We start from the raw sequence: 24,206 nt of genomic DNA on the forward strand, positions 1-24,206 counted from the left end.
TAGAAAAGAAAGATTTGTATTATCTTTTAATTCTTTTAATTAAATCTTTTAATTCTACTTTTCCACAATCTTTTTTTAAGTACCCTCATACATTTCACACATGGATGAAATGCCCAACTAAAAGGATACCTGTCTTAAAGTTTCCTCCTTGCTGCCATTTGAAAAGCCCAGTCAATATCAGTTTAGTTAGGGTGGAGAAATGGTCCCACAATTAAGTATTGTAGAAGTATATACTTAATTAGATCTGTACTTTAATTTATATGAAGAACTATATAGTGGATCTCAATTTTTCTGCCCCAAATTTAATTTTTAAAATGAAACTTAAAAAGCTTATAGCTATGTCATTTTTGGCATACATTTAATAAAAATATCTAAACAGTTCCTTGCAATGTAATGATTTTTTTAAAGATATTTACATTCTTATAATTTGGTTAAACAGATAGGATCCAAGTTTTCACTTTTGGGCTGAGATTAAGCATGAGAAGGAAATGTCTTAGAAAATAAAGGCCTTAACAACTAACATAGATATTTTTAAATGGAATGCTTTTCTTATTAACTATATAGCAAGTCTATAAAAATATAACTGGGACTGTCTATAGCAGAGGTCAGCTGACTTTTTCATACGGGCCAGATAGTAAATATTTTAGGCTTTGCTGGCCAAGAGGCAAAGAGGAGGCTATTATGTAGGTACTCATATAACTATTTAAAATATAACAATTTAAAAATGTAAAAACAGTCCTTAGTCTAAGAGTCATTACAAAAACAGGCAGCTGGCGAAGATTTAGTCCAAGAGCCGTAGTTTGCTGATCGCTGCTCTATAGTAGATCAGTCTTACAGAGTGAAACCAAGCTATCATCTATGGTAAAATGCCTCTACTGGCAGAAATCCAATTAAAAACAGTGTAATCTGTGAATCACCACGTACTTGGATCCCCTTTAATGTTCTCTAGGGAAAGAACATAGAACATTAAATGGAAAATAAATTGAAAAAAAATATGCTTTATAATCGTGGTATTAAAAAACAATGAACAAAGTTAGTATGTTTATCCTTTAGTGATTAATATACTGGAGTTAGAAACATGAATATGAGCCCTTGGAATGAAAGGAGAATGGTTAGGTTTTTTATTTAGGTGATCTTCATGTAAATTTTTTTCACAGCACCAAATCTATTAGAGAGTAAATGGTGTGATGGCCTGGCTGGTAGCTCTTCCTCTTGCTAAATCCAAGAGGAAAAATAAATTGCTCTCTAAAAAAAAAAAAAGACAAGCTTTTGAGTAAGCTTCCTTTTTAGTTATAGCCTCCGTTGAGATGCTCTAATGATTTTTTTTCCTAGAGATTTAAGGATATTAATTCTGTATTGCCTTTTAGAAGTATTATTTGCATAGAAATTTGTTCCCATCTATCTACTCTGGACTCTATGGAACATGGCCTTCATTTTTAAAGACAAAATTCTTTATACTGTAGATTTGCCACCATTTATTCAGCCATCATTATAATCAGTCTTCCCATATTTCTAATGATTCAACTTTATTCTTTATTTAAAGTAATCAAAGAGAAAGAACTGGGCTCCTAGGGAGTTCCAAGCCTGTTATTCTTTGCTTGCTTGTTACATAGTCTGTGTTAGGCCAAATGAGTCAGCTCAGAGTTTAATTATTTATTTCCCAAACAGCAGCCCAGCCCCAAGGAGCGTAATATAATGTAGGTGTTCCAGTGGATGGCATTCATAATGAGTCAGTGCAGTTCCTCATATTCTGTAACAGGATTAGGTTCTAATTTATTTAAAGGATAAAAGGGATTAAGTGCAATGTCTTCCTTCTAATCTGTCTTCAGTAAATGTTTCTGTTTCCTTAATTTCTTCATACGCATTTAGTTGGACGACATATTCCTTATTTAATCACAGAGAGAAACAAAAGTTGTTTTAGATTGAGATGATTGATGATAAAAGTGGTGACCTTAATGCTTTAAATATTTGGTTCCTTGAAGTCTTTGTAAGTGACTTTAGTTATTGTGTTCCCTTCACTAGATTTAATATCAGAGGAACAACAATAGGTGATAGAATAATGAGGTAATTCAGTATGTTCCTTCATTTTATTTTTTCTTTATGATGGATTTGCCAGGTCCTCTTTTGCCACAGCTAACCACCTTTCCTATTAACAGTTAATACTTCCTTTGAACTTACTGAGCTCTAAGTGCTAAGCATTGTAAAACAGGTTGCTTTTCACAAACTATATTTAGCTGCATGCACTGCATGGGAATAGAATGAAAAGAGATTTCCCGTGTGTAGATATAACTGATGTTCACTTCAAGTGTGTCATATGACAAAGTAACTATCATATGAAATGATATACTTTAATATCAGTTACTTGCTTTGAATATTTTGTTAAAGAATGCTACTTACTTTTTTAAAAACTTAATTGGGATAACAGCAACTTTTTGTTATTCAAATATACTCTTCTTCCTTGAGATCAATAACTAAAGATGGACTTGAATCTAATTTTGTGCGTAGGCTTAAGATTCTGATTTTTTTAAAGAAAGCTGTTTTTTTAGAAATAGCTTAATACCATAGAAGTGTCACACATCAAGATAATATATAACCCTCAAACAGTTCTCTAATTTGAAGTCACACAATGGGGTTCATTTTTTAATAGATCTTAAAATGAACCTCATTCCCATCATCATCTGCTCAAGACCTGGTTTACTGAAGAAGTCAACCTTATACCTAATTCTTATGGCATATATCTGTTATTTACCATCAGTTTCTAAAACAAAGTAGAACTTAAACATAATATATAGCAGCAATGAGGAATGTAAAATTGGTAGAGTTCCCCTTGGGAATACAGAAATAATGAAATATGCCAAAAAAATATTATGCATTTGTAGATTTTCCTGGTTAAGACCTATTCTCAGATTCCCCTGTAAAAGTCTCAGACTTGTTTTTGCTTTTTTGCTGGTGTTTGTAAGCTGTTTTAAAATTAAGATATATTTGACATAACTTTTTACAAGTTAGTCTATTACTAGTTATCACTTTCTGATTAAATGACACTAAAATGGAATTCGTTACAGGGCCTTTGATTTTCTAATTTATACTTTTTATCACAAGTACTCAAAGCTGCTATTACAATGAAGATTGCAACTAAAAAGTACCATGTTGCTTTAAATGAGTTTTAGAAAAGCTAAAACATTGAAGTAGAGATTAATATGCACTAATAAACATAGTACAACAGAAAAGGTGACAGTTACCTCTTAGAGTGGTTGAGATCAGACCTCAGTTATAGAGAATATCTGGGGAAATTTCTGATTATAAGGCAGTATTTTCCTGACACCAAACACATATTTGTTCTGCTTCCCCTTTCAGCAATTGGGGATGCTCAAAGAATGTAAAATTCTGCTTAAGAAAAAGAAAATTAGAAAAATAAGATTATTACAGATTATTATCTCTACTGCTCATATAACTGGTCTTCATTAGGGACTGTCTTGTAATGTTTTGTGAATGGGTCTTATTGTGACTTGCTAAGATTCTGAATGATAGGTGCCATATTTTCTATTTCTTTCAATAATAAATAAGATGGTAGTAATCCTCTACTCCTTATTCTACTGTTTTACCTCATCACCTCTCATGCGATCTATTGAAATAGTCCTCCAACTTCCTCCAATCTGTCCCTCTCATCGGGTCTGCTTACAGTGGCTCTCCATTGCTCATGATACAGGAAAACCCTGGCTTCTTTGCCTGGTATGTAGGGCACTCCATGTTATGGCTGCTGTCAAGAATTGCTCATACTCTTTGTATCAGCCATACTTGGAATGTCACTGAATACATTCAGGGAACTATTGGAGTTCTCTGAATATGTTATGCTGCCTTAAGCCTCCATATCTTTACCTACTCAGTGCCCTCTTACTGAATTGATCTCCCATCACCATCATTTTGGCCACCTCATCTTTCAACATTCATCTCTTCCCCCCACCTCCTTTTGGCAGCTGGCCAGTACAGGGATCAAACTCTGGACCTTGGTGTTATCAGCACCATGCTATAATCAACTGAGCTAACTGTCCAGCCTCAACATTTATCTTAAGATACTTAAAAAAAAAACTTTTCCTGGCCCATATATTTTATAAACCCAACTGTGTGCCCTTATATACATCTGCTGTACTACCTGTAACACTTTATTGTATATTGGTATGTTTTTCTGTATAAGAATGAAGGCACCTTTAAGGCCAATATATTATGTACATGTATACAGAAATAAAAGTTGGCCCACACCTTTTTGTCAAAAGCTCTATCTAACTAAATTTTCATTCATATTTCTCTAGATGACTTGCCTTATTGCTTTCTTCCTCTGCTTCCTAAGACTTAAAAATAAATGAGAGGCCTGTGAATTATTGTTTCAGGAGTCCACTATCCCCGTACATCTGATGACTTGCTGTAGGACTCACAGGAATCAAAGGCACTTGTAATCATAGCTATGGTTTATTATGACAAGGGAAAAAGACACATTAGACAGAGTAGAAAAATCTGGGCACAAACTTCCAACATTCTTCCTCTTAGGAGAGGCCACACAGAATGTGTTCCTTTCTTTAGCAATAAAATGCAGTAACACTTGAATAGTGTTTCTGCCCAGGGAAGGCTGATTATGACTCTAAGTCTAGCATGTTTACCAGGGGCTGATTGTATTGGCACCCTCTGCCTGTGCACCCAACCACAACCTCCTAAATTCCAGACCCAGAACACTTCGTAGGTATTCATCATAAATCACATTATTTTTACAGGCAAACTAGGCAGGAAGACACAGTAGGGTTAGGGTTCAATGTCCCAGGCAGACAAAACAATGGAGGGAATATTCGAAAGTCAAGTTCCCTATGCCAGCCAAGGGCTTGCCTCTTAAGCAGACTCTTCTAAAGATGGCAGCATTAGGCCACCTACCCCTTTACAAACACCTGGTAAGGCTAAGAATCCCGTTTCTCCCTCCCCACTTCCAAAAAGAGCAGAAACAGCAAGATGCTCTCTAACAACCAATCTACCTCACTTATTTCACTTATTTGGAAAGATGTGTGCTGAAATGACATAATTTCCAATATATAGACCTTTCTTCTTGGTAAAGCTAGATGACTAAACTAATATGGCTTTTACTATAAAACACTTTTACAAGTGTTTTAAGTACTTAAAAGTGTTATTTTTTAAAAAGCAATTAACATTTTTTCTAAAATCTTAGTCATATATTCATTGGGACTACAAATACTTTTTCATAATTTAAAGATAAATTTTAGCTTACCCCTCTCTGAACAATCATAAATTCTGAATTAGAATGTTCAAATTAATGAGGTTTTCTTTTCTGAAAACTACTAAGTCAATATGAGAAAAATGTATCTATGATATCAATTAAAAGAACTTAAAGGTTTGAACTTAGTATACAAAGGAACAGTGGTATTCAGAATTAAAGTGAGCATTTCCAATGAGGCATAGATAAATGGAATTTAATTTATTCTTTGCTTTTAATATCTTTCTTTTTCTTTTTTATGCCTAAGGAATGCTTCCTTGACATATACCCATAGCAACTTTGTTCTTATGCTAAAGTTTTATAGCTATTATGAAAGTAGAGACATAGAAATGTAATATTTATTGCAGAAACTCTCCTGTTGGAGAAGGTGTTGAGAATAGCTTCCCTATATTTGTAAGAACCTAATTCTTCAGTCTTTGAATTGAAGAAATCAAGCTCAAGTTTTGTAAAATAAATGCAAACTCAGTTTCTTTTTGGATGAAATAATTTAATTATGAAACTAGAAGGTAGAGGTTACTTTTGTCCAAAGTGTTCCAATACTCTACAATGTGGTCACAAAATATTGGATATACTACATTGTGTAGTAACTCTTTTTGAGATTCACAGTGCATATTAGGATAATAAAGCTTCTGAGAAGACTCGCAGCAAAGAAACCTGTTTATCTTTGTTTAATCTATCATTTTTCACATTTATTTGATCATAAATCTGTTTTGTGGAACACCTATGAAAATCCCACAGTTTGGGAAATGTTCTCCTTCTAGGTCATTCTGACTACATTCTAGACTGTGAGTATTGAGATCATTATAAACCTAGACTAGGAGACTCTGACTTCCTTGTAGTGTTTCACTCCAGCACAGTAAAGAATTTATTTCTACAGATTAATTCAAAATTTACCTGTTGTAATTCTAGTCATGTCCTCATATTCTATCCTTTGTACAGTATCTTTTGTATATTAACCTTGTTTAGCTAACTGAATTACCCCTTAAGTCACTTCATTCTAGGTGAAATAAATCAGTCCTTTCTTAGTCATTGATTATACTGTTTTTTTTTTCTACCCTAAATATTCTTTGTTCTCCTGCAAGCTAGTTTGGTATGATCTATAATATTAATTAATTTGTGCCATTCTAGTTATGTGTAATGGCATTTTAAAAGTGTTTATACTGTGTTGAAAACAGTAGGCAAAGTAATTCTTATTTTATATTTCTTAGTGCTGTTTAATGGATTTCTGCTTATATTTTAGCCTAGTTTTTTTTTTAACTACTTAAATGTGACAATTTAGTATTTTTTAATGGCCTTTACAGATTATTTCTGGTTCATATGACTTATTTCCTAATTTGACCTTGGTTTCTTATGAAATTTTGCTGACCATTTAGAGACAGAATTTTTTAGAATACGCAATACTAAAAATAAAATGTAAACCAGAAATCTAGGTTTTATATTCTTAGGTCAATTGTACGTCCTTCAGATTCACTCTGTCTTTTTCTCCATCTGTTAAATGTTTCTCTCAAATAGAATAATAATATACCTTGAGCTGTTTTGTTGTTGCCTTGAACTTCCTGGATGAATCCATTTTGTATTCATTATTTATTTATCATTTTGTTCATTCAGTAATCCTGTTGTGTGCTAGATACTCTAGTGGGTGCTGATGATAATAAAAACACAGCCCCTGGCCTCTGTAAGCTCTCAGTTCATGGGATTCACAGATAAAATACACAATTACAGTACAGTAATTACAGTGATAGAGCCTTGCATGAACTGTGAGAGTTTTAAGAACTCCTTACCTAATCTGAAGGAGGGGGAGAATTGTATTTTTATAATTCTTGGTTTGTTGATTCATACTTGGCTCCTTTTCTTTCTTTGTTTATTTAGTAATCAGTAAATACCCATGAACCCACCAACCCAACCCAAGAAACAGAAAACTATCTATAACTTAAATCTACCTGTGTTCCTCTCCATTCTGCCCACCTGCCCACCACACAAGTGGTAACCACTCTCCTGAATGATGTTTATCATGCTTTGCTTTAAAATACAAAACATTATCATGTAAACATAAATACTAAAACAATATATAATTTGTCCTACCCACTTTTGAACTTTGTAAAAAAGTGATATCATACTGTATATGGGACTGGGGTTTTTCTTAGACAATATTATCTTACTAAGATTTATCCATGTTATGTGTAGTAGTTGCTCAGTCATTTTCACTGCTATCTAATAATCCATATGTGACTATACCACAGTCTATCTATTTTCCTGTTAATGGACATTGAGATTGTTTCTGGTTTTAGCTATTATTAACAGTGTTGCCTTGAACATTCTGAAATATTTCTTCTGATACAGTTTTTCTTGGGTATAAACCTAGGAATGGAATGTTTAATTTTACAAGATAATCTCAAATTAATTTCCAAAGTGGGAGTGTAAATTAGTGCAGTCACTAGCAGTACTCTTTACAAATCACACTTATCCTTGTTTCTAATACTTGCTGTTGTCACATTTCTTGCTTTTGCTAATTGATTGGGTGTATAATAATATCTCCTGGTCTTGTTTGCTGCTGTTGTTTAGAAATGCGGTTGACTTATATGAGGGTACTTCAAAAAGTTTGTGGAAAAATAGAATTAAAAGATAATATGAATATTTCCATGAGCTTTTTCAAGTACCCTCATACTTTGATCATATATCTGGCCACATTGCTCTTCTATTATTTCTATTAATTGGCCTGTAGATTTGTTTGAGTTTCGTGTATGTGTGGACAGGCATACAATTTGCAAATGTGAGTTTTCTTTCCTCTGCATATTTACTATTTTCTTATTATGCCAGTGAATAATGATAGTAGGTATCACATCTTGCTCCTGATTTTGAAAAGAATGCCTCTATTAGTTTCTTTAGGTTGGTGTTTTATGGTAGTAGATACCTTAGATTAGGGATGTTTCTTTCTGTCCTAGTTTGCTAAGTTTTTTTTTTTTTTTAAATCATGAATAGGTGTTGATTTTAATCAAATACTTTTTCTACATCTATTGAGCTATTATTATATTGTTTTTCTCCTTTAACCTAATAAAGTGGATTATGTATTATCTAACATTAAACCATCTTTTTTTATTCCTGGGATAAACCTAACTTGGTAATATATTATCTTTTTGATATATTGTTGGATTTGGTTTGCTGATATTTTGTGAAGGATTTTTGCATCTGCTGGAGTTTAGATGTGTTGTCCCCTCCAAAACGCATTTGGAAATTTGATCTCCAGTGTGGCAGTGTTGGAAACTGATTGAGTCACTGGGGCAGATCCCTCATGAATGGATTAATGCTCTCCCTGGGGGAGGGAGGATTAATGAGTGAGTTCTTGCTCTATTAGTTCCCATGAGAGCTCGTTGCTTAAAAAGACCCTGGCACCTTCTCTCTCTCTCTTGCTTCCTCTCTCTTGCTTCCTGTCGCCATGTGATCTGCTTGTACCCGCCGGCTGCCTGCCACTTTCCGCCATTAGTAGAAGCAGCCTGAGGTTCATGCTAAATGCAGCTGTCCCAGACTCAAAAGCCAAATAAACCTCTTTCCTTTATAAATTACCCAACCTCAGGTAATTCTGTCATAGCAACACAAAACAGACTAAAACAGCATCTGTATTCTGAGCGAATTTTTTTCTTTTATGGCCTGTTTCCTACTCAGAGAATGAGTAGGAAAAAATGTTTCCTCTTTTTCCTTTCTCTGGCAGAGTTTGAATAACATAAGAATGACCTTTTCTTTGAAAGTTTAGTGGACCCTACCTATAAAACCTTCTGGGCTTGGTATTTTCTTTTGGGGAAGGTTTCTAAGAATTATTTCAATTCTTTAATAGTTATAGGACTATTCAGACTATTTCTTCTTTAGTCACCTTTAGGAGTTATTGTTTTTTTTTAATTTCTCAATCTAAATTTTCAAATTATTGTAGTATTTTTTAATTATCTTTTTGATTTCTGCTGTCTTTAGTTATAGCCATCTTTTCATTGAAAACATTGTTTGAGTTCCTTTCATTTTTTTCTTCATCAGTCATGGCAGCTTCTATGTTGTTACTGTTTTCAAATAAACAACTTTTGGTTTTATTGATCCTCTCATATATGTTAACCTCTTCATTTTCTAATTCTGTTTTTTTCTTTATCTCCTTCCTTCTACTCTTTGAGATTTCTAGCTTCTTAAGTTGTACAAATTCAGCTTTTTTGTCATTAACAACTAATTTGTCAGAGAATGTGGTTGATGTGAGACCTATTCTTTCAAATTTGTAGAAACTGGCTTTGTGGCCTTATACATGATAAAATTGTAAATGTTTCATGTATGCCTCAAAAGAATATAACTAATTGTTAAATGCAGAATTTTATATGTGACCATTGGATTGATTGTTAATTGTGGTGTTCAAATCATCTATATTTTTGCTGATTGTTTTTTTTGACAGCTCGACTTATATAACAGTGAGAGAGGTGTGTTGAAATAACCACTCTAATGGTGGATTTGTCTAATTCTCCTTGTAGTTCTATCATTTTCTTTTTAATGCATTTTGAGGCTTTTATTGGGTACCTGTGTTAAACTGTTATTATCCTGGTGAATTGAACTTATTACATTATGTAGTAGTCCTCTCTATTGTTAATGCTGCTTATTAATCTTAGTTTATTTTGTCTGATTAATGTCACTATGCCACCTTTCATTTGATTAGTATTTGCACAATATCTTTTTACTTGAAACCTTTCCTTGTGCTCATGCTTTAGATGTGTCCTAGACAATCCCTTTTTTCTCTATAGGTGATTTTACTCTAAATTTATAATCATTATGGCTACATTTGGACTTGTTTCCAACTTTTTACTTCTAATTGTCCTATTTCTTTTTTTCCCCTTGTGGTTGGTTTTACTTTTTCTTCTATTCTGCCTTTTTTATCCATTGGGTTGGAACTTGTACTCTTTGTTACTATTACTTTATTGTTTACTTCTGAAATTTCTTATTCTTATTTAACTTTATAAATCTTTTATGAATTTTAAATTGTTTGAAAATGAGTATAACATGTCATAAGAGAATAATAGTCTCAAAAACAACTTTGCGAATAGTAGGATTTTAATAAATGTTTGCTGATTGGTGGTGTTTGTATACTTCATTTTAATTTTCATTTGATCAGTTTATGAAGTAATAAAGTACAAATTATTTTCAGTGGCATATTCTTTCAGTGTTTCTTATAAAATATCCTCTAGGAAAATAATTTCAATATATTCATTCTGTGTTTATTCACTTCTTTTTTTTGACCGGTAAGGGGATCGCAACCCCCAGCAAGGTGTTGTCTGCACCACACTCAGCCAGTGAGCGCACTGGCCATCCCTATATAGGATCTGAACCCGCGGCCTTGGCGTTACCAGTGCCACACTCTCCCAAGTGAGCCACGGGACCGGCCCTATTCACTTCTTTAGAACTGTTAGCTGAGTGTGATATTTACATGATTATATACACATAGTTATAACATCTGCTGCCACTTTATATCTTGTAATTTGAAATTTGTGCACTTTGAAGCTTTCTCTCTCTTAGATAATTTTCCTATGGTGGGATAGTGGTAGGTGACCTAATCTTTGATCTAAACTATATAACACAAACTACGTAAGTTGAGATCCAGGTTTTAAACTTATTCCTTATTAGGCAGTTAAGCCAAACAAACATTAAGAAGTAAATTAGAACATTTTCTAGAACAAACTTTTTAAGTGAACATTTATGCTTGGTATAGTTCTCACAATTCTTAATTATTATCACCTCATTACTAATACAGCTTTAATTTTATCCACACATTTCGCTTTAAATGATTTGAGCTACAACCTAAATTCTTAACTTGACATATAATTTATTTTTCCCTTTATACTTCCTAAGGCCTTGGGCTTATCAACAAGGTTACTTCCTCTGCTACCTGATACTTTCTTAGCAGGAGAGTTTTTTCATTATTGGTTTCTCGCTAATCACATATTTTTAACAGATTAGAATGTTCTTTTTTCTTTTCTTCCACTTCAGAAAAAAAGAGAGAGATCCAACCATATTAATCACATATCTTTTGAGAGCATTGGACCTCTCAATCCTTCCCATTCTCACCTCCTGATCGGAACGAGATAATTAGAGTAAACCAAAAATGTTGGCTTTCCGTCTGGGAGTTTCTAACTACTACATCTACCTTAAAAATTTATGTGTAGACTCTTTCTATTAGATAAAAAAAGCATAGGAAAAAGTTTTTTAAACTTTTTAAATAAGTCTATGTAACTAAGAGAGTATACCATTTTATTTTATGAAAAAATACTTTTATTTAAAAAGTGATAGTTCCTAATTGTGTAATTATTTTTTAAATTCTTATAAACAATTTGGTATCTATCTTTCTAGACCCTTTCTAGGTACATATAAATTTTTTCCTATATATAATTTTTTAGTTTATGTTTTGGATTCAGCTGTGTAATGCTGATATCTTTCATGAGTTGTTTATGGATCTTATCCTTTTCAATGGTGGCATAAATATTCCATTGTATAGATAGATGTGCTATAATTTATTTAACCTATCCTTTCTATGTGAACATCCAGTCTTTCTCAATTACAGTTCTGCAGTGAAAAAAAAATCTCTATATCTGCATGTTTGTTTGTTTTCCTACAGTATACATGTTTTAAAAGTAAAATTTCTGAGCCAAAGCTTATACATGTTTTAAATTTTAATAGATATTATCTAATTTTTCCTCAAAAATATATTGTGCCGGATCTTTAATATACTGCTGGTGAGAGTGTAAATTTGTACAACCACTTTGGGAAACTGGGAGTATCTATTAAAGCTGAACATTATGAACATACTGTGGTCCAGCAATTCCTCTACTAGGTAGATATCCAACATAAATATGTACATATGTTCACCAAAAGACATAAGCAAATGGTGATAGTAGCTCTGTTTCAATAATTAAAACTGTAAACAACCCAGTGTCTACCACCAGTAGAATAGATAAATGTTATAAGTTATACAAATTAATAGTCTTACAGCGAAGAGGATGAATGAACTCTATAGCTAAATATAACATGGATGAATCTTATAAATATAATGTTGAGCTAAAGAAGTTGGACATAAAAGAATATTTTAAGATATATATTAAAAGAATATTATTCTATTTAATTGAAGTTCACAAACAAGCAGAATTAATCCATGGTATTAGAAGTCAGAATATTGGATTCCTTTAAGGGAAGAGTAATGATGGGAATGGGGCACTTGAATTCTGCTTATGCTCTGTTTCTCAGTACTGGTGTGATTACATGCGCCTCTATCATTTGTGAAAACTGACTAATAACCCTACGATTTTGTACCTTCCTGTGTATGTGTTGTACTTCAATGAAAAGTTTACAATAAAAGAGTGCACTTTCTTTTTTTAATGTAGAACCACATTCAAACTCCTACCTATAGTACCGATTTTCCTAAACTCTTGCTACTCTGATAGACATAAAAATCTTCTCAATCTGATAAAAATAAAAAGAGAACAATTTGTTGTTTATATTAGTGAATTGAGCATCTTTTTCTATATTGATTAACTATTATGAAGTTCATTTTTGTTACTGATTTGTAGACTTTTAAAACATTATGGACTTTTGAGAGGTTTCAAGATGGCGGCGGCTGCAGCGGCTGGCGCGGAGTAGCTGAGGTGGAAAAGGTGGCCACTGGGCCTCAGGCAGCCGGGAAACTTGTGGACCTTCCTCTGGCCATCTCTTAAGGGAGGACTGCTGCTGCTGGCCGGTCGTGGGGGCTCAACGCCACTTTGCCCCCGGCAGGAGAGGCTGCCTCATTTACAGGCAACAGCTTTGAAGTGTGGAGCAGGAAAAGAACTGATTCTTAGCTGCAAAAGCGAGTCTTGAAACAGGGAACACGGCGCCAGGGCTGCTGTGGATGCAGCCAGGATCCCGGAGGCTGGGGCCGCACTGAAGGTGGCCAGCTGCCCTATTCAGGATTCGAGGTTTCAGGCCGGCATTAAAGAAGATTCCTGGGAGCGCCCGAGCGGCGCCGCGACTGAACAGCCCGAGGCGGCAGCGCCGAGAACACGGAAGGCAACAAACCAGAGACAGAGCGAGCGCCCGACCTGGCACAGCACTGTGAGTGATCCCTGGCCCACGCGGCTCCCGCCTGCACCACCAGGCCACTCACTGCCCCGGTGCTGCCTCCATTTTCCCAGGTGCGGGCAGCTCCGCCCTGCTCGGCCATCACTGAGCCCATTTGCTTGGCCTGGCGCGGGGCTTTCCGGACCCTGCGGGCCGGCCTCCTCTCGCACTCCCTCCGCGGTTCTCTGGCGGGGCTGGGGGTGTGGGGCGTCCCGACCAGTGTTGGGAGGGCTAGAAAGTACGGGCGGGCCGACTGTCACTCCACCACACCCTGGACTCCGCCCCGGTAAACTTCCTGTTACTGGGAGGCAGATAACATCTCTGCGACCACCAGTTTGGAAAAAAGCCTAACGAATTTCTGGTTGGGAATAGTGTGGTAGGAGAGTTCCCAGGTCCGCTTGAACCTGCCGGAGAGCAGGCTGCAGGCAGGCACTAGACTCGGTTTATACCGGGGGGATACAAAGGTGAACAAGACCCGAGAAAGATCTACACAGTGCTACAAAGGCACCCAGAGAGACCGGTTGTCTGTGCCTAGCAGAAACCTGATAGACTTCCTGGGCGAGGCGGTGCTGAGCAGGGTCTTGAAGGCCCAGCTGATAGACGAGGGGTGCAGAAGACACGCCCCAGCCCAGCACAGTGTGCACAGAGGGGGGAGACGTGCGGCCAGGGAGGCGGAGACTCAACAGAAACCACACACCCGGTGGGGTCGCCACTGCACGATCTAACAGCCTGGGCCAGAGCACACGGAATGGGGAGAAGTCCTGTACAGAAAGTGAAAGCTCAACAGAGATCACACACCCTGTGGTACGTGATCCACCAGCCCAGCAGAGTACAAGCTGACCAGAAAGGTGGATCCCCGGAGAAGCCCAAGACCCGAGGCAACCACACACACAAGACACTAGAGGCCAACTGAGCAGTCACGGCGGGAGCCATACCAAATTAGCAACCACAGCAACATCCTAGTTAGTCATTAGTCTCAAACCGGTGGACTGTGAAACCCCCTGCCACAATGAATAAACACCAAAAAAAAGACACCAGAAATACAAAAAATCAAGAAAGTACACCACCAAAAGTTAATAAATCTCATACTCTAGATCCTATAGAACAAGAAGCCCTTGAAATAACTGACAAGGAATTTCGAGTGATAATTCTAAGGAAACTGAATGAGATACAAGAAAACTCAGCTAGACATCATGATGAAATGAGGAAAAGTATACAGGATCTGAAAGAGGAAATATACAAGGAAATCAATGTCCTGAAAAAAAATGTAGCAGAACTTGCTGAACTGAAGAAATTATTCAGCGAAATAAAAAACACAACGGAGAGTTTAACCAGCAGGCTTGTCGAAGTTGAAGAGAGAACCTCTGAACTTGAAGATGGGCTGTTTGAAATAACACAAGCAGACAAAAAGAAAGAAAAAAGAATCAAGGACATGGAAGAAAATCTGAGAGAGATATCAGACAACCTCAAGCGCTCAAATATCCGAGTCATGGGTATTCCAGAAGGGGAGGAAAATGGAGATTCCATTGAAAACATATTCAACAAAATAGTGGCAGAAAACTTCCCAGGTATAGGAAAAATCACAAATCTTCAGATCCAGGAAGCTCAACGATCTCCAAACGTATTCAACCCAAAAAGGCCTTCTCCAAGACATGTCATAGTCAAATTGGCAAAACTCAGAGACAAAGAGAGAATCTTAAAAGCTGCAAGAGAGAAGCGTCAAATCACCTATAAGGGAGCCCCAATCAGGTTAACATCAGAGTTCTCATCACAAACCCTAAAAGCTAGAAAGGAATGGGATGATATTTTCAAAATACTAAAAGACAAAGATTGCCAGCCAAGAATACTCTACCCTGCAAGGCTATCCTTCCGAAATGAGGGGCAAATAGTATATTTCTCAGACAAACAAAAACTGCGGGAGTTCACTACCACAAGACCACCCTTACAAGAAATCCTCAAGGGAGTACTGGGTTTGGTTCCCGAAAAATAACTACCACTGCCATAAAAACATAAGAAAAATCTAAACCCGCTAGTACAATAAAAATGGCATTCATGAAGAGAAAACAAGCTAACAAAAACACTATCTACAACCTAAGGAACCAACAAACAAAGAAACCAAACAGTAAATCAGAAAGCAAGGAACAAAAGACACCTAAGACAACCAAACAACCAATAAAATGCTAGGAATAAATCAACACCTTTCAATAACAACTCTTAATGTTAAAGGCTTAAATTCCCCAATTAAAAGACACAGACTGGCTGACTGGATCAAAAAGCAGGACCCAACTATATGCTGCCTACAAGAGACCCACCTCACCCATAAAGATTCACACAGACTAAGAGTGAAAGGATGGAAAAAGATTTACCATGCAAATAGAAAAGAAAAACGAGCAGGAGTGGCTATTCTTATATCTGACAAAATAGACTTTAAACTAAAAACCATAAAAAGAGACAATGAGGGACACTACTTAATGATAAAAGGACTGATCCATCAAGAAGACATAACAATCATAAATATGTACGCACCCAATGTTGGAGCAGCCAGATTTATAAAACAAACTCTATTAGACCTAAAGAAGGAAATAGACACTAATACCATAATAGCAGGGGACCTGAACACTCCACTGTCAATATTAGACAGATCATCTAGGCAAAGAATCAGTAGAGAAACACAAGATCTAAACAAGACTCTAGACCAATTGGAATTGGCAGATATCTACAGAACATTCCACCCAACAACCTCAGAATATTCATTCTTCTCATCAGCACATGGATCATTCTCCAGGATAGATCACATATTAGGTCACAAATCAAGTCTCAATAAATTCAAAAAAATTGGAATTATCCCATGTATCTTCTCAGACCACAATGGATTAAAACTAGAAATTAATAACAAACAAAACTCTGGAAACTATGCAAACACATGGAAATTAAACAGCATTCTACTTAATGACATATGGGTCCAAGAAGAAATCAAGCAGGAAATCAAAAAGTTTATTGAAACTAATGAAAACAATGATACATCATACCAAAACCTGTGGGATACTGCAAAAGCAGTATTGAGGGGAAAATTTATTGCATTAAATGCTCACTTCAGAAGAATGGAAAGATGGCAAGTGAACAACCTAACACTTCACCTTAAAGAACTAGAAAAACAAGAACAATCCAATCCTAAAGTTAGCAGACGGAAAGAAATCGTTAAGATCAGAGCAGAACTGAATGAAATTGAAAACCAAAAAACAATTCAAAAGATCAACGAATCAAAAAGTTGGTTTTTTGAAAAGATAAATAAAATTGACAAACCATTAGCATGGCTAACAAAAAAAAGAAGAGAGAAGACTCAAATAACAAAACTTAGAAATGAAAAAGGCGATATTACAACTGATTCATCTGAAATACAAGGAATCATTCGAGACTACTATAAACAACTATACGCCAACAAATTTGAAAATCTGGAGGAAATGGATAAATTTCTGGACACACACAAGCTCCCAAAACTGAACCGTGAAGACGTAGAAAATTTGAACAGACCAATAACAATAAAGGAGATTGAAACTGTTATCAGAAGGCTCCCAACAAAGAAAAGCCCAGGACCAGATGGATTCACAGCAGAATTTTACCAAACATTCAAAGAGGAATTGACACCGATTCTTTACAAACTATTCCAAAAGATTGAAACGGACGCAAATCTCCCAAACTCATTCTATGAAGCAAACATCATCCTGATACCAAAACCAGGTAAAGATATAACCAAAAAAGAAAACTACAGGCCGATATCCTTGATGAATATAGATGCAAAAATCCTCACTAAAATACTAGCAAACAGAATACAGCAACACATACGAAAAATTATTCATCATGATCAAGTGGGATTCATCCCAGGGATGCAAGGTTGGTTCAACATACGCAAATCAATAAATGTGATACACCATATTAATAAACTCAAACACCAGGACCATATGATCATCTCTATAGATGCTGAAAAAGCATTTGATAAAGTTCAGCACTCATTCATGACAAAGACCCTCTATAAGTTAGGTATAGAGGGAAAGTATCTCAACATAATTAAAGCCATATATGACAAACCCACTGCCAATATCATCCTGAATGGGGAAAAGCTGAAAGCTTTTCCTTTAAGAACAGGCACTAGACAAGGATGCCCACTCTCACCACTCCTATTCAACATAGTGTTGGAAGTACTAGCCAGAGCAATCAGAGAAGAGAAGGAAATAAAGGGCATCCAGATTGGAAAAGATGAAGTCAAACTGTCCCTGTTTGCAGATGACATGATCCTATATATCGAACAGCCTAAAACCTCTACAAAAAAACTGTTGGAATTGATAAATGATTTCAGCACAGTAGCAGGATACAAAATCAACACACAAAAATCAGTAGCATTTCTTTTCTCCATTAGTGAACATGCAGAAGGAGAAATCAAGAAAGCCTGCCCATTTACAATAGCCACCAAAAAAATAAAATACTTAGGAATTGAGTTAACCAAGGAGGTGAAAAATCTCTATAATGAGAACTACAAACCACTGCTGAGAGAAATTAGAGAGGATACAAGAAGATGGAAAGATATTCCATGCTCTTGGATTGGAAGAATCAACATAGTGAAAATGTCCATACTACCCAAAGTGATATACAAATTCAATGCAATCCCCATCAAAATTCCAAAGACATTTTTCTCAGAAATGGAAAAAACTATTCAGACATTTATATGGAACAATAAAAGACCACGAATAGCCAAAGCAATGCTCAGCAAAAAAAATAAAGCTGGAGGCATAACACTACCTGACTTTAAGCTATACTACAAAGCTATAATAACCAAAACAGTATGGTACTGGCATAAAAACAGACACACTGACCAATGGAATAGAATAGAGAATCCAGAAATCAACCCACACACTTACTGCCATCTGATCTTTGACAAAGGTACCAAGCCTATTCACTGGGGAAGGGACTGCCTCTTCAGCAAGTGGTGTTGGGATAACTGGATATCGATATGCAGGAGAATGAAACTAGATCCATACCTCTCACCGTATACTAAAATCAACTCAAAATGGATTAAGGATTTAAATATACACCCTGAGACAATAAAACTTCTTAAAGAAAACGTAGGGGAAACACTTCAGGAAATAGGACTGGGCACAGACTTCATGAATACGACCCCAAAAGCACGGGCAGCCAAAGGAAAAATAAACAAATGGGATTATATCAAACTAAAAAGCTTCTGCACAGCAAAAGAAACAATTAAAAGAGTTAAAAGACAACCAACAGAGTGGGAGAAAATATTTGCAAAATATACATCTGACAAAGGATTAATATCCAGAATATATAAGGAACTAAAACAACTTTACAAGAAGAAAACAAGCAACCCAATTAAAAAATGGGCAAAAGAGCTAAGTAGGCATTTCTCTAAGGAAGATATCCAAATGGCCAACAGACATATGAAAAAATGCTCAACATCACTCAGCATCCGGGAAATGCAAATCAAAACCACATTGAGATACCATCTAACCCCAGTTAGGATGGCTAAAATCCAAAAGACTATGAACGATAAATGCTGGCGAGGCTGCGGAGAAAAAGGAACTCTCATACATTGTTGGTGGGACTGCAAAATGGTGCAGCCTCTATGGAAAATGGTATGGAGGTTCCTTAAGCAATTGCAAATAGATCTACCATACGACCCAGCCATCCCACTGTTGGGAATATACCCAGAGGAATGGAAATCATCAAGTCGAAGGTATACCTGTTCCCCAATGTTCATCGCAGCACTCTTTACAATAGCCAAGAGTTGGAACCAGCCCAAATGCCCATCATCAGATGAGTGGATACGGAAAATGTGGTACATCTACACAATGGAATACTACTCAGCTATAAAAACGAATGAAATACTGCCATTTGCAACAACATGGATGGACCTTGAGAGAATTATATTAAGTGAAACAAGTCAGGCACAGAAAGAGAAATACCACATGTTCTCACTTATTGGAGGGAGCTAAACATTAATATATAAATTCACACACACACATACACACACACACACACAAATCGGGGGGGGGAGGGAAGAAGATATAACAACCACAATTATTTGAAGTTGATACAACAAGCAAACAGAAAGGACATTGTTGGGGGGGAGGGGGGGGAGGGAGAAGGGAGGGAGGTTTTGGTGATGGGGAGCATTAATCAGCTACAATGTATATCGACAAAATAAAATTAAAAAAAAAAAAAAAAAAAAACCATTATGGACTTTTTCTATTGTATATTAAAATACAATATTTTAAATAACAAATTCATACTAACAAGTAATATCATGTGTTAGGAGAAGTTTCTTCTAATAATTAAATTAATTATAAAAGAGTTCTTTGTTCTTCAGTCTCCAATTCTGTCACCAGTTCAGTTCTTAGGAGAATCACATCTAGTTCGTTAGCTCTAAATCTCTACTTCAATATAGAGTCCGTACAGAAAAGATGCTATTAGAAGGTCCTTGTTTTATTGCTTATATATTAACATTTATTCTCTTTTTCTTGACTAGTCTTGGAACATCTTTAAACAAGACTGTTCTTGGAACATCTTTAAACAAATCTCAAGACATAAGTTTATCCACTGCTATTATTTGTTACTCCTAATTTCTTTTGGTTTTTCTCTTTATGCTTTTTACTTTTCCTAATATGGACAGGAGGAAAAAGAACATTGTACAGGATTTGTTTTATTTGTATTAAAATTGCACATGAATTTTGTCTGTATTATGTTTTTATAAAATAGTCCTTTAAAAACCAGTGTGCCGCATGCTATTTCCTTTACTTTTTCAACCAGTACCAAATTTCTAAGTGATTTCTGAACTAAAAATTTTGTTGTTGTAACTCAACTAGTCTGGTATAGTCTCACTCGTGTCTGCTTTTCTTACGCTTTTGGTTGAGATAATGTGTTTAAATATTTTCTATACTTACTGTATGTTAAAGTTTCTCATTATCATTCTGTATTGGCCTGTGAATGTTTTTTATTTATTTTTGTTTTTTGTTTTAATATGTAATTCGTAGACGCTCTGCTGTTGCCCGCATTCAGGAGTTCTTCAGGCGGAGAAAAGAAAGGAAAGAAATGGAAGAATTGGATACTTTGAACATTAGAAGGCCACTAGTAAAGATGGTTTATAAGGGCCATCGCAACTCCAGGACAATGGTACCAAATGCTCATGGCATTCATTGCAGTTTCATAATATGAATGTTTTTTCCATAATTGTCTTCATATATTGCCAGTGTGATTTCAGTATAACGTTACTGAACTGTTACGGTTATCTCTTTTTCTAAATATGGTTCTTTTAGTCCTATGATATATTATGAAAGCCCGTTATTTTTTCTAACAAGAAAACTCTATCCTACTGAAAAAATATATGTAGCTTTTAAAAAATTATTTTGAGAATCTTTCAAGATGAGTAGTTGTTATAACTGTTACTCTGAATTATTCATATCTAAAAAGTGTTGTTCTCATATATTCATTGAGGTATCAAAAATTATCTACAGAATTTATTTTAATCTGCTTTCTTTAGAGTCTAGGTAAATAATTAACTTTGGATTGGGGAAATAATTAGCTCTCTCTATAATTATCATTGGTAGTAACATTTTAATCATTTTTAAAAGGATGCTCATTATTAATAGAAGTAACCAACTTACATTTCTTGCATTTTGCTGGTTAAAATTTTGGATGAAAATAATTAGGGGAAGGGATGAAAAAACGAGAAGATAAGTAAATTATAACAGTAGCTACAAGTAACAACAAAACGGGAACTTTTCTTTGAGTACCAAAAATGGCAAAGTAGCAACTACAGATAAAATGATTTTAAATATCCTGATTTGAAATACAAAGATTTTTGATGGTTCATTCATGTGTAGCCACTTAACAATGTCATCATAACCATTTCAGTATACCATATTTCTTTATCTCATTGCTTCATAAATATGTTTATATCTTTTCTTCTCAGTTGTATGAGTTTCTATAGCTAATGAAAAAATTGGTAGTTTTTGTTCTTTCAGCATAAAGCAAAATAAAAAGAGAGCTATTCCTTTTTTCTGTGAATTGAGTTTTTGTCTTGTAAAGCTAAAAAGGGACAATTTTTGGAAATTCAGCAACATATATAAAAAATATTGTTATACTGTCCAAAACCCAGAAATCTCATTCATTTAGCAGTTATTAATTAAGCACCTACTATATGCCAAGTACTGTTCCAGGCACTGTAAAATTATCATTAAATAAAGCAAAGCCCCTATTCTCATGGGGGACTTTTTATTACATACTGTCATATTACCCCTGCTAATGAATCTCTATCATGATTTTAAGAAACTAGAAAACATAGACTCTGTTCAATTTTTAATGTTATTATTTTGTAAGCCAATTTATTTTTTAACATAAGAATAGCATAAATTTTTGTTTTAATAACTTTAATTTGAATTTTCTTATAATTTGCTTTTTTTAAACCCTTAGATAAAAGAAGCCAATTTTTGGGGTGCTAACTTTGTAATGAGTGGCTCTGACTGTGGCCATATCTTCATCTGGGATCGGCACACTGCCGAGCATTTGATGCTTCTGGAAGCTGATAATCATGTGGTAAACTGCCTACAGCCACATCCATTTGACCCAAGTAAGATGACTTTTGTAGAACAAGGCTAGAAATCATTTGTATCATTTATTGACTACAATTTTTTTCTAGTTTTAGTGTTATAAGAATAATCCAAGTTATCCTACAAGGCACCACTAGAGTTAATTATACCTCTACTTGGGTTTAAAACAAAAAACACCTACAATCTGCTTTTCTTCGAAAGTATAAGGAAATAAGTTAAAGAATTTATTCTCCTAATGTTTCTTCTGTGTTTTATCAGCTATAAGATATTTGGCATGACTGAACTTTTCACTCCTTATCCAAATTGAACCTCTAAGCCTTTTTTAGTCTTCACATGTCTGAATTAATTTACCAAAACAAAAGAGCATTGGCTTGCTTTTGCCTTCTATTTGAAATTGCCCACGTATCTCATAAGAGAACAATAAATAAACAGAAATTTGAGTGGCTTCAAGATGGTCTTAAAATTATATTCTAGGGTAGCTTTAGGAATCTTCAAAATAATGTTCTCAATTAACAGTTAAATACATAGGTACAGTTTTTGCTGAAGCTCAATTTTGCTGTATATATACATATATGCATAATATATGCATGTCCTGAATTAATGGCATGTTTCTAAGCTGTATATTAATATGCAAATTTTATTTCTAGTTCTAGCTTCATCTGGCATAGATTATGACATAAAAATCTGGTCGCCACTAGAAGAATCAAGGATTTTTAACCGAAAACTTGCTGATGAAGTAAGATTTTTTATTATACTTATTATAGTTCATATTTCAATTTGTTCCTAAAATACTTTCCAGAAAAATCAAAGCAGTTTATCATTAGTTGCTAACATAAAACAAGTTAATGCAATTAGTGAGATCAAATTTTAAGAAAAAGAAAAATTAAGATAAAAATATGCCTATAGTACTACAGAGGTAAAATCAAAAAGAGTTGCTTGCTAATTATAATGTTGATTATTAGTAATACCAGATTAGGCGTATTATAGTTTAAGAAAAATAGGTTTGCCTATTTGTGCTTATAACAATAAAGAATTAAAAAAAAAAAAAATTCTGTTGTTTTAAGAAAATAGTTTTACTATAGCCATCCTCCATAATCATACCTATTTTTCCTTTTTGAGTTTTTCTTAAAAAGTGAATGGGACTTTCTTTTTCAGAATCAGTAGGTAGCAGAACAAATTATTGAATAATATTTTCTTTTATTATTATATTATAAGATTTCCTTAGCTTCTTATTAAAGCAGTAGTTTTCAAACTGAGTTCTGCGAAGCTCTAGGTTTCTTACAGGGTTGGAAGAAGGAAGGTAGATGACAGGAAGGCTAAACTCTGGGCCTTTCCTCCTCACCTTAACCAGGGCTTTTAGGGGTGTGGGTTTTCATAGAAGATTTCTTTTGAAAATGAGGGTCCATTGCTGAAAATGTTAGTAAGTTGGAAAACCACTACTCTAGACCAAGGCTGACAGTTCACAGCACAATTCCCACATATACTTTGATTCATTTCATAGACATTGATAAAACACTTGTATGTCAAACACAGTGCTGGGATTAAAACGATGAGGCCTTCACTCAGAGTTTAGGGTCTAGTGGGAAAGATAGACATGTAAAGAAACAATTAGAATATAATGGGATCAGTGTCAGCAGATATATATGCATAGTGTTCTGGAAGCCCTTAGAAAAGAACAGCTATGCTTATAAATGGAGTAGATAGGATGGGGAAGTCTTCACAGAGGAAAGAAGATTGGACTGAAGTTTAAGAAGTAATAGTTCACCGGGCAGACAAGGAGCAAAGGAGCATTTGAGATAAAAGGATCTGTGTGTGCCAAGTTGTTGTAAGGCAAATGAACCATCATTGTGTCTGGAACCCTAAAGTACCTGTACAAAAGTACATAACTAATCAGACTAAACAGATAGGTGGGGGCAGGATTATAAAGGGCCTGTGGGACATCCTGATGAATTAGGAATTTATTGTTATATCGCTGAGGAACTGTTGATCAGATTAGCATCTTTCTCTTCCTCTGATGCTCTCCTTTCTTCCTTCTTTTTTTTCCATTGCCATACTGTTTCCTTTTCCTCTTTCTTTGCTCATGATTCCACATTAGATCTCTAGATGTTCATGAATATTCATTTAGCCCTTTTCTTGGTTCTCATACACACTTCATTGCTAACTCTTGCCCAAAAGTTTATTTTTCAAACTACTTTGCCTCACTTAGTTAAGGG

General features: G+C 35.1%; 1 protein-coding gene across 6 annotated transcripts in view; it reads left to right on the plus strand.

Annotated features, from left to right (window-relative positions):
* The window catches only part of DCAF6 (DDB1 and CUL4 associated factor 6), a 121,059-nt gene that overhangs the window by 89,543 nt on the left and 7,310 nt on the right, over positions 1 to 24,206 (plus strand). For 3 of the 6 annotated variants that reach the window (XM_063104689.1, XM_063104691.1, XM_063104693.1), the window contains 4 exons: positions 2,023 to 2,064; positions 20,419 to 20,557; positions 21,857 to 22,013; positions 22,641 to 22,729. In XM_063104689.1, the coding sequence (XP_062960759.1) occupies positions 2,023 to 2,064; positions 20,419 to 20,557; positions 21,857 to 22,013; positions 22,641 to 22,729 (427 nt within the window). The remainder of the gene's footprint in view (positions 1 to 2,022; positions 2,065 to 20,418; positions 20,558 to 21,856; positions 22,014 to 22,640; positions 22,730 to 24,206) is intronic. The other 3 variants (XM_063104690.1, XM_063104692.1, XM_063104694.1) reach the window with 1 other exon arrangement.

The sequence above is a fragment of the Cynocephalus volans genome, chromosome 8 (genome assembly GCF_027409185.1).
Source record: "Cynocephalus volans isolate mCynVol1 chromosome 8, mCynVol1.pri, whole genome shotgun sequence".
NCBI lineage: Eukaryota > Metazoa > Chordata > Mammalia > Dermoptera > Cynocephalidae > Cynocephalus > Cynocephalus volans.